Source organism: Carassius gibelio, chromosome B3 (assembly GCF_023724105.1).
Source record: "Carassius gibelio isolate Cgi1373 ecotype wild population from Czech Republic chromosome B3, carGib1.2-hapl.c, whole genome shotgun sequence".
Classification (NCBI taxonomy): Eukaryota; Metazoa; Chordata; class Actinopteri; order Cypriniformes; family Cyprinidae; genus Carassius; species Carassius gibelio.
The window spans coordinates 29,061,750-29,073,550 of NC_068398.1; the positions used below are offsets into that span (position 1 = coordinate 29,061,750).

Consider the following 11,801-nt stretch of genomic DNA (forward strand, 5'->3'; position numbering starts at 1 on the left):
TAAATAATGTTTCATAATACAGTGTTTTTTTATTTATTGAAATCATCATCAATTAGATGCAGATTCCATAGTAAACATCTAAAAAAAATGTATGTGCATTAAAACCCTGGGAACTGTGGGGAAACATGCTTTATTGTCATGAAAAGTCAAAAGTCATGATGAGAATAATATTAATGGTCCTAAAAACAGTTGAATTTTCTCTTAAGGCCAACATATTGTCCTACTTTTGAATGTGAAATATGATCTTGAAATGTTCTTGTGTAGGCTGATATTCACAGTCATATGACAGTCGTGTTTGAAATCGATGCTACATTAGAAATGTTTAAGGCATGTAGATGACTCTGCAAGAGGTTTGATATAATTTCAGGAATCAGATTAGGTGTATCATGTTCTAGATTCCCCACTATCCACTTCAGCCAGCTTTCTAAAAGAAGCTGCTGACCCATTAAGCTTGCACATAAATTATTCCTTATTGATGAATTAAGCACTGAAGCGGAGGATTCTTCTGGAAAAAAAAGACTGCTGCATGGTAATTTTTCCATTATTCTGCTCACTCACCCACAGGATTGGTTTGAAAACTCGTAAGACATTGATAATGGAAGTGGGAATCATTCATTCTTACCTTAATTTGTTCATTCATCAACTTAATAATTCATTTTTAAGACTACATGTAGTGTCAGCTCAGTATGATAATATGCATTGCATAATTTATGTGAAAGCCTATGACAGCGTAACATATAATCATAATCTCAAAGACAGTTAATGAGAATATCCCACTGGATATAAAGCTACAGACTCACGGCCATTTATATAAATGACACTAGCACTGGTGCAATTGCGCCACCTAGTGAGGGTTAATGACCCTGAAAGCCTGATCTAATCTATCGGCTACTGAAAGAATGGTTTATTATTTATATATTCTTCCTTAAGATGTAGATGAGTTTGTTTCTCCATCTGAACAGATTTGGAGAAATTTAGCATTACTTGCTAACCACTGGATCCTCTGCAGTGAATGGGTGCCGTAAGAGTCCAAACAGCTGATAAAAACCACAAGAATCCACAAGTAATCCACATGACTCAAACAGAGACATCATTATCATAGCTGCTGTTCCAAAGTAAAATTAATTTGTTTAATCCAAGCTAAAGAATAATAATTTAACAATTTAACAGATGCATTATTCAAATGCTTGGTGAAAGAGATGTATTTTTAATCTAGATTTAAACAGAGAGAGTGTGTCTGAACCCCGAACATTATCAGGAAGGTTATTCCAGAGTTTGGGAGCCAAATGTGAGAAAGCTCTACCTCCTTTAGTGGATTTTGCTATAGGAACTACCTGTTAGGTACGCAAGAGCTAAACCATTTAGGGCCTTATAGGCAAGTAATGATATTTTGTAACTGATACAGAACTGAATAGGTGACCAGTGCAGAGATTGTAAAATTGGGGTAATATGATCATATTTTCTTGACCTGGTAAGGACTCTAGCCGCTGTATTTTGGACTACCCATTCACTGCCGAGGAAAACATACTTTTCTACATCTTGGATGGAGTACATTTTCACCAAATATTTATTTTTGGGTGAACTATTCCTTTAAATGTTTACATCATTCATACTGTTTCACATACTATTTTCTTAAAAAATACTAGATAGTATAAAGTATATACTGACCAGTCAGCAGAACTAAATTAGCGTTTAAATTTGAGTTATAAATGAATGAATGAATGAATAAATAAATACCAGTCGTAAATGAATAAAGCCTTTCAGATGGTAGACAGTAAGTGTCAGATAAATTCAGCTGAAAGCAGCTGGTCTTGATTTCTGATGCTGTACATCAGTTGTCTATTTGTGGGGGCTCCCACCCATATGGGACGTCACTAGACTCCTGATAACTGTGGGAATCTCATCCCCCATCAATGGACCATATGCACGCCCACTTCTGCTTTCAGAATGAGACATTTCATTTGCATAATTTACTTTGAGAAGCAACGAATGCCCCTGTCAGAGCACGCAAATCAATGGACACCAAAGAAATGTGCCTGAGAGTGACTTCTGAGGCCAGAGGAATAAGAAGACAGGATAAATCTAAAAGCACAAGTACTTGAACATAGTCAAGTGCGTGAGGCCCTCCGAAGCAAGACTGCAGGGGTCAAGTTGTTTCATCTAGGCGCCGTTGCAAACCTCGTCCTAATGCCAGAAAAGTATTCGATTGAAATTGTAAAAGTCCACTATTATGAAGACTATAACCTGCCTAATGGGGACAGTTACTGTTTTTAATTTGGAAATATACAGCACACCATTGAAAATCTAGATTATTTTTTATCTCTTATATTCATGGAGACTATATTTGATTACATTAGAGTAAAAACAATAATGTTGTGAAATATTATTGCAATTTAAAATAATTATCTTCTATTGTAATTTAGTAATTTATTCCTGTAATTCTGAATTACTCCAGTCTTCAGTGTCACGTGATCCTTCAGAAATCATTCTGATATGCTGATTTGCTGCTTAAGAAAAATTTCTTATTATTATCAATAATTAAAAAAGTGTTATTTTTTGTGGAAATATTTGGGGGATTTTGGGATAAATGCAAAAGTTCAAAAGAAAAGCATTTATTTGAAACCGACAACTTCTGTAACATTATAAATTTCTAAACGTTCCCTTTAAACTGATCAGTTTAATGCATTCTTGCTGAATAAAACTATTCCTTACAAAAGGTCTCCCTGACTCCAAACCTGTGAACTATAGTGTATTTTCTAAAAATGTAAACATTACCAATGCTGACCAGTAGATGTCAGTGTCTCTGCCAAACAATCTAAACTTCCCAACTATATTTTCCACCAAAGTACCATAGTTATTACTTTCAGTACAATAACACTTAATATTAAGAACTATTAGATTACAAGATAGCAAAAATTAAATAAAGATTTGCCATTATTTTTACCCATTTAAAGGTATATTCATATTAGCATTTAGCCTATGGTTGTATAATAGCAACAATACCTGTAGTTATACCCAAGGGATTTTGTCTGAAACTGGTTGCTGTGTTGGATTTTAGTAACTGATTTCATCAATAAGTTGTTATGAGACTTTTAATGCTGACATAACATGTGACTTTTAGCCAAAGCAACTAACAGATCATTCAGAATAAACACATGTTCTAAGGGAATTGAATCATTTATCTTGTGTGCACTTTGCTCTTCCTGTTTAGCTAGAGAAACACATTTTGGGTTGATTAGCATTGCAGAAGTTATCTATAAAACAACAAGAGAGCATGTATTTCACCATCTCTTGTACTGCTGTTGGCCTTAGTTTGGTTTTGTGATGTGAAAGTGATTCTAATTTTGACTGAGATTGTTTAAACTACAACAGAAGACTTTAGGGGAACATGTCCTCCCCCCAGGTGTTCAGTTTAGCAGGTGACCGATATGGCCAGTTCATAAACGTACATTTTGTTCCCCCAAATCCTGAACAAGCACTTACAGTGCCGCTCGATGAGCATCCAGTCTCACTAGCGGTCAGCAAACTCGAAAACAACGAGCTCTTTTTTGCCCGCTGAACTTGAGCCCGAGTGCTTCACTTGACACTTGTCAACAGTTTTAATGAAACTTCCCCACTCTGCATTCCCAGCATCCACCCCCCAGCCAATCCCATCTCTGATTCTCTCCCTCGCTCTTTTCATTCCTTTCATTAGCCTCTTACGGGGTCATGGATGAGGCCCTGTCAGCCAGCCTGAGGTAGCAGCCATCGGAGGCCCACCCTAGGGAAAAAGCATGTGTTATCCCTCTCCCTCCCATCCAGCTCCAGTCAAAAGTTCAAAGCCGTGCCTTTAAAACAGAGAGTGGTGTGTGTGCTGGCTCCCCTCCCATGCAGGGTCACAGCTTGGCTGGAGTTGGAGCTGGGGAGATGAGAGGGCCTGGCGGCTGGGGGGAGGTGGAGGTTCTCACATGAAAGGTCTGCAGCCGAGGAGAGAGTCCCAGACCCAGACACAACACAAGGGATCAGACTGGCCCCCCATCCCCCTTAGCCGCAACACTTCCCACCAAAGAACAGCTGGAATGTGACCTGTTCCAGAACCGAGGCCAGGACTGACTGACAATAGAATCCATCGGGACAGAGGAGTGGGATCGCTGCTCTATCATAAAGTATGCACCCCCCTTATCAAAGCTCATTCAAAAACGCCTCATGAAGCAACCACAGCTAAGCTCGCAACTTGCAAGAACAGCCCAGGATTTGATTGGAAATGTCTTTAATCGCCTCTCGGGTGTAGCTCCATAAACTTTTAATACATTATCAACTGCTCATAAAATAGTAGTTATAAACTGATTATACATTTGCCATTGTATGGTTTGACAGAAAACACAAAACATAACTTTGTAAAGCACGCACAGAGGACTACCTTCGTTTCAATTTATGGTAGTAATGTAAAAGCATAAATAGACGGAAACAAAGCACAACGATTACAGCACACAAAACAACAACTATGAATTAAAATAAGGTGCAAGAGTATTTAACATGTCATTTTTTTATGTTTAAGAATGACATAGCTTCATAATTAAAGATGAAGTGTGTAATTCGCGCGTCACCAAATGAAAAAGCGAAATTGACAGAATGCTCCCCCACTGGTTGGACAAAGAGTTATTTGTGAAACCATTGTTAAAGGGATAGTTCACCCAAAAAAGACAATTCTGTCATTAATTACTTATCCTCATGTCATTCCAAACCTGTAAGACCTTCAGTCATCTTCAGAACGCAAATTAAGATGAAATCTGAGAGCTTTGTGACCCTACATAGGCACATTCAAGACCAAGAAATGTAGTAAGGACATCTGTAAACTATTCCATTGTTATGAAGCTACTAGAATACTTTTGGTGTGCAAAGAAAAAGAAATAATTGTTAAATAAAGTTGTTAATTTAGTTTTCTTTGTGCACAAAAAGTATTGTTGTAGCTTCATAAAATTAAGGTTGAGCCACTGATGTCACATGGAGTATTTTAACGATGTCCTCACTACCTTTCTGGGTATTGAACGTGCCTATACAGGGTCAGAAAGCTCCCGGATTTCATTAAAAATATCTGAATGACTGAACCTTACGGGTTTGGAATTACATGAGGGTGAGTAATTAATGATCAAATTTTCAATTTTGGGTGAACTAACCCTTTAATGTGCCGGGCTGCTCAGGCTAGCTAGCAATGTGCACTTCTGTTTAAACTTTTCCAGGGAATCAATATAAAAACAGGTTTGAACTTAGAATTTAGAGAACTGCCTCTTCATGCTAAGATTCCTTATTAGACTTATTCTGACTTGACACACTTCAGCTTTAATCAATTCTTCATGAAGGATAAATAAAGTTTTAGGTTAGTAACATTTAACCACCTGTTTCCACTGAAGGTCCACTGAGACATTTGTTCTGAGACAGGTAGAAAGAGTCTGGTTTAATATAACATCTGTGGCTTTTTAGTCAGACTAAATTAACTGGACTCACACTACAACAGGTAGATGTAAATAAGGTAACACTTTCACATGAAATCATCTAGTATATATGTACGTCTATGTGTCAATCTCACAGTGTAATCCACATATTTTTATCTCTCCATGGATAAGCAACTCCATGCTGCGGTGGAAGCATGACATATAATTGTAGATTCTACAAGTCAAGTTTGTGAGTCTGCTTCCTGAAGCAAAGCAGGTGAGAGGCAGGCACGTTGGTTTAGGACAGGGGTGTCCAATCCTGCTCTTGGAGGTCCACCTTCCAGCAGAGTTTCACTAACTTTGCAGGAAAGTGGCACTTCAGGAACAGGATTTGATGCCCCCCAGTTTAGGATGTCCAGAGATTCAGATAACATAAGCGCCTTAGGACTTTGTGCTGCTGAACTCCTTCAAAACATCACAAGTCTTTTTGGTGATAACCTCACGGAGTTTGCGAGCACGCCGGACGCTGGAAGCGGTCACGTAGCTGTCAGGCTGGAGCACGGCCATGCCGTTGTGAACGTCCCCCATGATGATCATCTGTCCCTCGGCTCTCGTTATGTTCGGACAGGGACAGTTCCAGTCCATGTTGAGCAGCGTCACCTCCAGAGGTTCTTGTCCGAAGAACCGCAGCCCCATCTTCTCGTCCTTCAAGATCTCCTCCACAGTGATGAGTGCGTGGCCGGAGTCGTGGTCCTCGGTCAACTCTGAAATGCGTCCCAAAACCACAAAGTCGCTCTTGCAGAAGCTCGGGACCATCTTCTGCCGTGGTTTGCACGGCTTACAATTGTTAGTCTTGGGGAAGGGGCACATCTCCTCACAGGTTTCCTTGCTCTCAAAGTTGTTCTCGTTACCTCCGCAGCCCCCATAAACAAACGACTGGCATTTCTTGAGCACATGGCTGTAAGCCCAGCGTGGCTTGTAAGCCTTGCAGGGACCTTGTATGCTAGGCAGGGTGCAAGGAGCAGGAAGCTCCGCTCCACAGGAGAGCATGCACAGCTCGTAGGCATCGAAATGGTTTCGGTTTTTATTGCACTGGCTGTAGGTGAAGGTAAAGCAATTGTTGCGCTTGGCTTCGTAGTACCATTTCATGCTCTCCTCTCCACAGTCGCCCATATCGGGTGGTTTTAGACACTCCTCGGCAGGTAAGCGCGTTGAATTCATGAGCGGCTCCGGTTTGCTCTGCTCCCTGGGGACAACAGAGAGCGGGAAATGGGCTTGCACAGATCCACCCTGGTTTGTGGCAGTGCAGGTGTAGATGCCGGCATCCTGGAGCTGGGCGTTGTATATGACCAACTGGGCGATGTTAGTAACTACTATGTTTCCTTGCACATGGTTGGGTTGCATCACAGTGTTCTCTTTACCTTCGATCTGCTTTTCCCATGTCATCGCTGGCTTGGGTTTTCCTGTGACCTCGCAGAGGAAGCTGGCCGTTTCGCCCACGAACACAAAGTGGTGCGCAGGGTTGCTGACCATGATGGGACGTTGAACGTCCATAGGTGTGGTCTCAATATGGGCGGTGGTGGGCCGGGCGGTGGTCACCACTGGAAGAGGACTGGTGTTGGACAAGCTAAAGTGGTACCTGCAGGTGACTTCGGTGAGGGTCACGCCCCTGTTACAGGCCTCGGCGTCCATGTAGCACTTGTTGTAGTAGGTCATGCCATCCGAGGCGCATGTGAAATAGGGCTCCCGTCCGCAACGGTCCCGGCACTTGCATACCGGCTGTCCATCCCAGATTTCACACTCTGAACCCTGCTGGGTGCACATGAATTTGTCACAGGTGACCCCTTTGGGCATCCCCACTGGACCTTTCCTGCCCTTAATGTCCATGTAGCGGGCCGCCACACAGCTCTTGTGTCCGCAAACATTTGGACAGCATTTCTCGAACGGCTCACAGTCCTGAAGGAACGAAATAAGGCTCATTAGGAGTGCACCCAAAGTTTGTGGAAGTTATAAGCATGTCTGGAAAATGTCAATATTTTTTCAGGGTTACCATAGGGTAAAGGCTTTTACAAAGTTTTTAACTCAATTCAAACAATGAGAACCAAATACATTCATAAAAGATATGCAGACATTTTTTTTTTTTTTTTTTTACATTTTCTGGTCTTATAACAAATCAAAATCAATTTGCTACATTTAATGACATCTGGATTAATTCTATATTTTATACATGCTATTTTATAATATCAACATTATATTAATTATGTATTATTTATAAGGAAATGCTGCAAATAAACCCTTACGAAATTACAGCCAAACATACATGTTTCATTACAGTAAAATCACAAATTAATTTAAAATTAATACCTCCATATAGTTTTTTTGTTGTTGTTGTTATATTTATGTAATTTTCTTTTGTTTGATGATGGACAATATCAAATAACGTTTTATCTCTCTCGCTCTCTCTATATGGTGTATATATATATATATATATATATATATATATATATATATATATATATATATATATATATATATATTCATCTTATTAAATTAACAATGCTAACCATAGTTAAAAAAAAGCTTTTATAATGATTATTATTAATCATAAAAACTATTATTTTTTTATTTTCATAATTGTTCTCCCTCTGTGTTATTTTTCACAACAGTTTTACCATAGGCTGAAAAGAAATATGATACTTCGGCGTAAAACTATGGTTACCGTTGTAAATTTGTTCAAATACACAATGCTAGCCATAGTTTCTTCCAAAATATTGTCGTTACAAATCGTATCGTTACAAATCTAGTTTACAAATGAATATATTAAAATGACAAATGTTTTAGACGGTGGCAAATGCCACGAGACCGTATCTCACAGTAGTACGAAAAATAGAAACTGCAGTACTAGGCTATATTTTAGTACTAATATTTAAAATATATAGTTACCAAGGTGCTTTTTCATTTAAAGTCACATGACAGAAACAGAGAGATGTTGTAATGGAGCAGCTTAGTTAGCTTCACCTGGTCGGACTCGCACTCTCGGGTGCAGGTGCTCATGGCATCCACCCACAGGTTGGGGTTCATCTCGTTGGGACACATTCCCGCGTGAGAATAAACCACTTTGGACAGGGTCATTGGCATCGCTCTGGCGCGCAAGTCCAAACGCAAGACGCAGAACTGTCCACACAAAAACCAGATCCATCTGGGAAACAGCATCCACCACATATCCACGCGAAAAAAAATGTCCGTTCGAGGAAGAAAACGTCCCAGGGGTCAAAAACCTACGCAGTCACTTCCCTGTGCGTGAAACAGGGCACAAGTAAGCGGGAACCCCGGCTGAAGAGGAGGACGTGTGCTCCGCTCAAGAGGTTTGTGGAGTGGAGGAGAGGTCGATGCGCGCGCGACGGTCATCAGCGCCGGGGGATTAGAGGTTGCGTGTTCAACCCTATCACTAAACATTTCCTACACTTGTAAACAAAGGCTAACTACTGTTTTTGCTAATGCAGTGTCGCGCGGTGATGGGTACACTAACTTTTCGAACGACTTTGACATTTAAGGCGCAGAGAGGCACCTGCGTGACGCACTAGAGCACCTTTTAACGTTTCACAACCGAACTATAAGTCGTCGGCTATGTTTGGACTGGACAGCTGGTGTCTACTGCATAGTGCACACTGCGCAGTGTACACTGAAAACTGGCTACTCAGTTCCTGATGAAGGAGCAAGTGAAGCACTAGCAGTATGCAGAGATTAACATGTCGAGTTAAATGTTGCCACGTCCGCCACTTTGAATGTTCATATCAAAATGAGGTACAAATTGAGTACACTTGAATGAGCTCTAAAGTTGCAATTACGACATTAAAATCAGACAGTCTGAGCTGAATGCTGAGTTAAAAAACTAACTAGTTAGAACTGGTTACAGTCAGTGTTGAATGTAATCCGTTACTTTTTAATTTAAAGGTAAAGGGATTACTTTTCATTTTTCTGTAATTTAATTACAGTTACTTCTGATGTACTGTATAGAACAGTTCTATATAAAACAGAAGTGGATTTAACTTCGAAATCTAATGTTAAAATAATTAATTATTAATTAAAAGAGCAGTATTGTTCAACTGGTCTGATACAGGATTTAGAAAGTGATTGGTAATAATTTAGTAATGCAGTAATTTTTGGAGAGAGTAATTAGTATAGCAGTTAAATTACACCATTGAAGTAATAGGCAGCTAGTAATTAATTACTTTAAGTAACTTTAAGTAACTTAAATAACACTTTTCACAGTAAATTTATTTTGTATGATATTTAATGTATGGTTAAATAATAATATCGATAAAAAATGCCAGATACGAAAACATATACTACTTACTTACTTAAAATATTTATAATATATAATATAAAATATTTTCAGTGTTGTAAATAAAAGATTATATACCAGAAAATACTACTTCAGTCTTTGTACTTTAAAATGTAACATTTCATTCAGTGTTACTTATCTGTTTTCTTTCTTTGTACTTAACCAAACTATATTTCCCATCATTTTTGGCACTGAAGAATAATAAAATGTTGAAAAGAATTGGAAACTTTAATACAGTTCAAAAGAACAGCATTTGTTTGAATTACAGCCTTGCTATAAATAAAAGTATTTTCTTTTCTTTTTTTATTTAAAAGTCTTACTGACCCCTAATATGCACTTAATGGTAATGTAACTATATTATAATTTGAACAAACATAATATTTGACTGCCACATTGTTTAAATGTTTTTTTACAAGTCCAGTCTTATAATACCAATAAACACACTGCTGCCAGGAACATATTCACCCAAAAGTTAGTCTGTGTCCCATCTGACTTCAGCAGACATGGGAACGTTACCTCCAGCTGTGTGGGTACAGAGTAGAGGTCACGTGGTTCAAACATACAACCAGTGCTGTCAGCAATAAACACCAGACTGCATATGAAACTCTCTTACAGTGTTCTTAGTCTCTCAGTGTCATTAAGAGCAGATTAAATAAGAGTTACAACTCTCTAAAGAAATTATAAAAAATGAGCTCTAACTGAAATCATTTCAATGAAACAAAAACAATAACGAAATCACTAATTATATAAATAACATGTGGCTTCCAAACCATCTTTTATAGACATTTCTGAGAAAGCTTGTGAATTTACATGCAAAGAACTGAATCAAATCCATCTTTTATATGACAATGGACCTCAAAAGCAGTCATAAGGGTAATTTTTTTTTTTTTTTTTTTAAATTGAGATTTATGTAACATCTGAATAAATAAGCTTTACATTGATGTATGGTTTGTTATGACAGGACAATGTTTGGCCGTGATAAACCTATTTGAAAATCTGGAAGCTGAGGGTGAAAAAAAAATCTAAATATTGAGGAAAATCTCCTTTAAGGTTGTCCAAATGAAGTGATTTGACATATGTTTTGACATATTTACGGTAAGAAATTTACAAAATATCTTAAGTGAACATGATATTTACTTAATATCCTAATGATTTTGACCCATACAATGTATTGCTGGGTATTGCTAAAAATATACCCCTTCTACTTAGGACTGGTTTTGTGCTCCAGGGTCACATATGACTGAATTCACAAGTCCATCCAGAACTATAGTGCAATATGACAGAAATGTACAGGTGTCTTTGTTTTAATTTGTGAAACATGTACCACCTGCACTAAATCAACGCACCGCAGCAGAGAAGTGATTTAACGGCACTTCCACTTAAGCTGAATCTTTTGTGTGAACTTATGAGCTTTCTGAAAGGTATTAACGCTGTCTGTATGCCGGGGCTCCCCACCCGCAAAAAGGGTCATAAAAAACAATCAACGTGTTATTACCTCTCATAAGCTCATTATATCGTCTGACGTGCACACAAAAGAGTTAGCAACACTCAGTTGAGCTCTGTTTTAAAAGTTCTCTCTAGAAACGAGCCGCCTCCACACACACACACACGCAGCAGGGTGACCAGTGATTCAATGTCACCGTCGATCCTCAACACAGCAGGCTGTTCTTACACAAGAGGTGCAGAGTGTGTGTTGCTACATCTGGAGGACACATGCCATCTGTTTTCATTTGAAAATGATTTGCCTCAGACCTACTGTGTTTAAAGCAAAATAGCCACCATGTTAAAAAAAAAAAAGAAGCCACAATTAGGAAGTTTAGCAATTCATCACTTTGACTTATAACGGCGATTAGTTGAGGTTAATACGAGACAGCTGTTCCCTGATCAGCAGAGTTTGCCACATGCAGCTGGATGTCTGGTTTTGAGACAGACCCACTGAGAAGGCAGGTGTTTACTGACAACTGAGCGAGATCTCATGCTAGTTTCACCATAAGGGGCAAGAGATGCGATGTGGTATGAAAACATGAAAAGATAACTCCACCTTT

At 38.9% G+C, this 11,801-nt stretch overlaps 1 protein-coding gene across 1 annotated transcript; it reads right to left on the reverse strand.

Annotated features, from left to right (window-relative positions):
• Window positions 1-4,232: 4,232 nt before the first annotated feature.
• wfikkn2a (info WAP, follistatin/kazal, immunoglobulin, kunitz and netrin domain containing 2a) lies at window positions 4,233-9,308 on the reverse strand. The gene is made up of 2 exons (XM_052553248.1): window positions 8,430-9,308; window positions 4,233-7,367 (listed from the first exon to the last, which is right to left on the reverse strand). Exons 1-2 carry the CDS (start codon window positions 8,631-8,633, stop codon window positions 5,853-5,855), a joined length of 1,719 nt encoding a protein of 572 aa, XP_052409208.1. The 5' UTR covers window positions 8,634-9,308; the 3' UTR covers window positions 4,233-5,852.
• Between the last annotated feature and the right edge of the window lie 2,493 nt (window positions 9,309-11,801).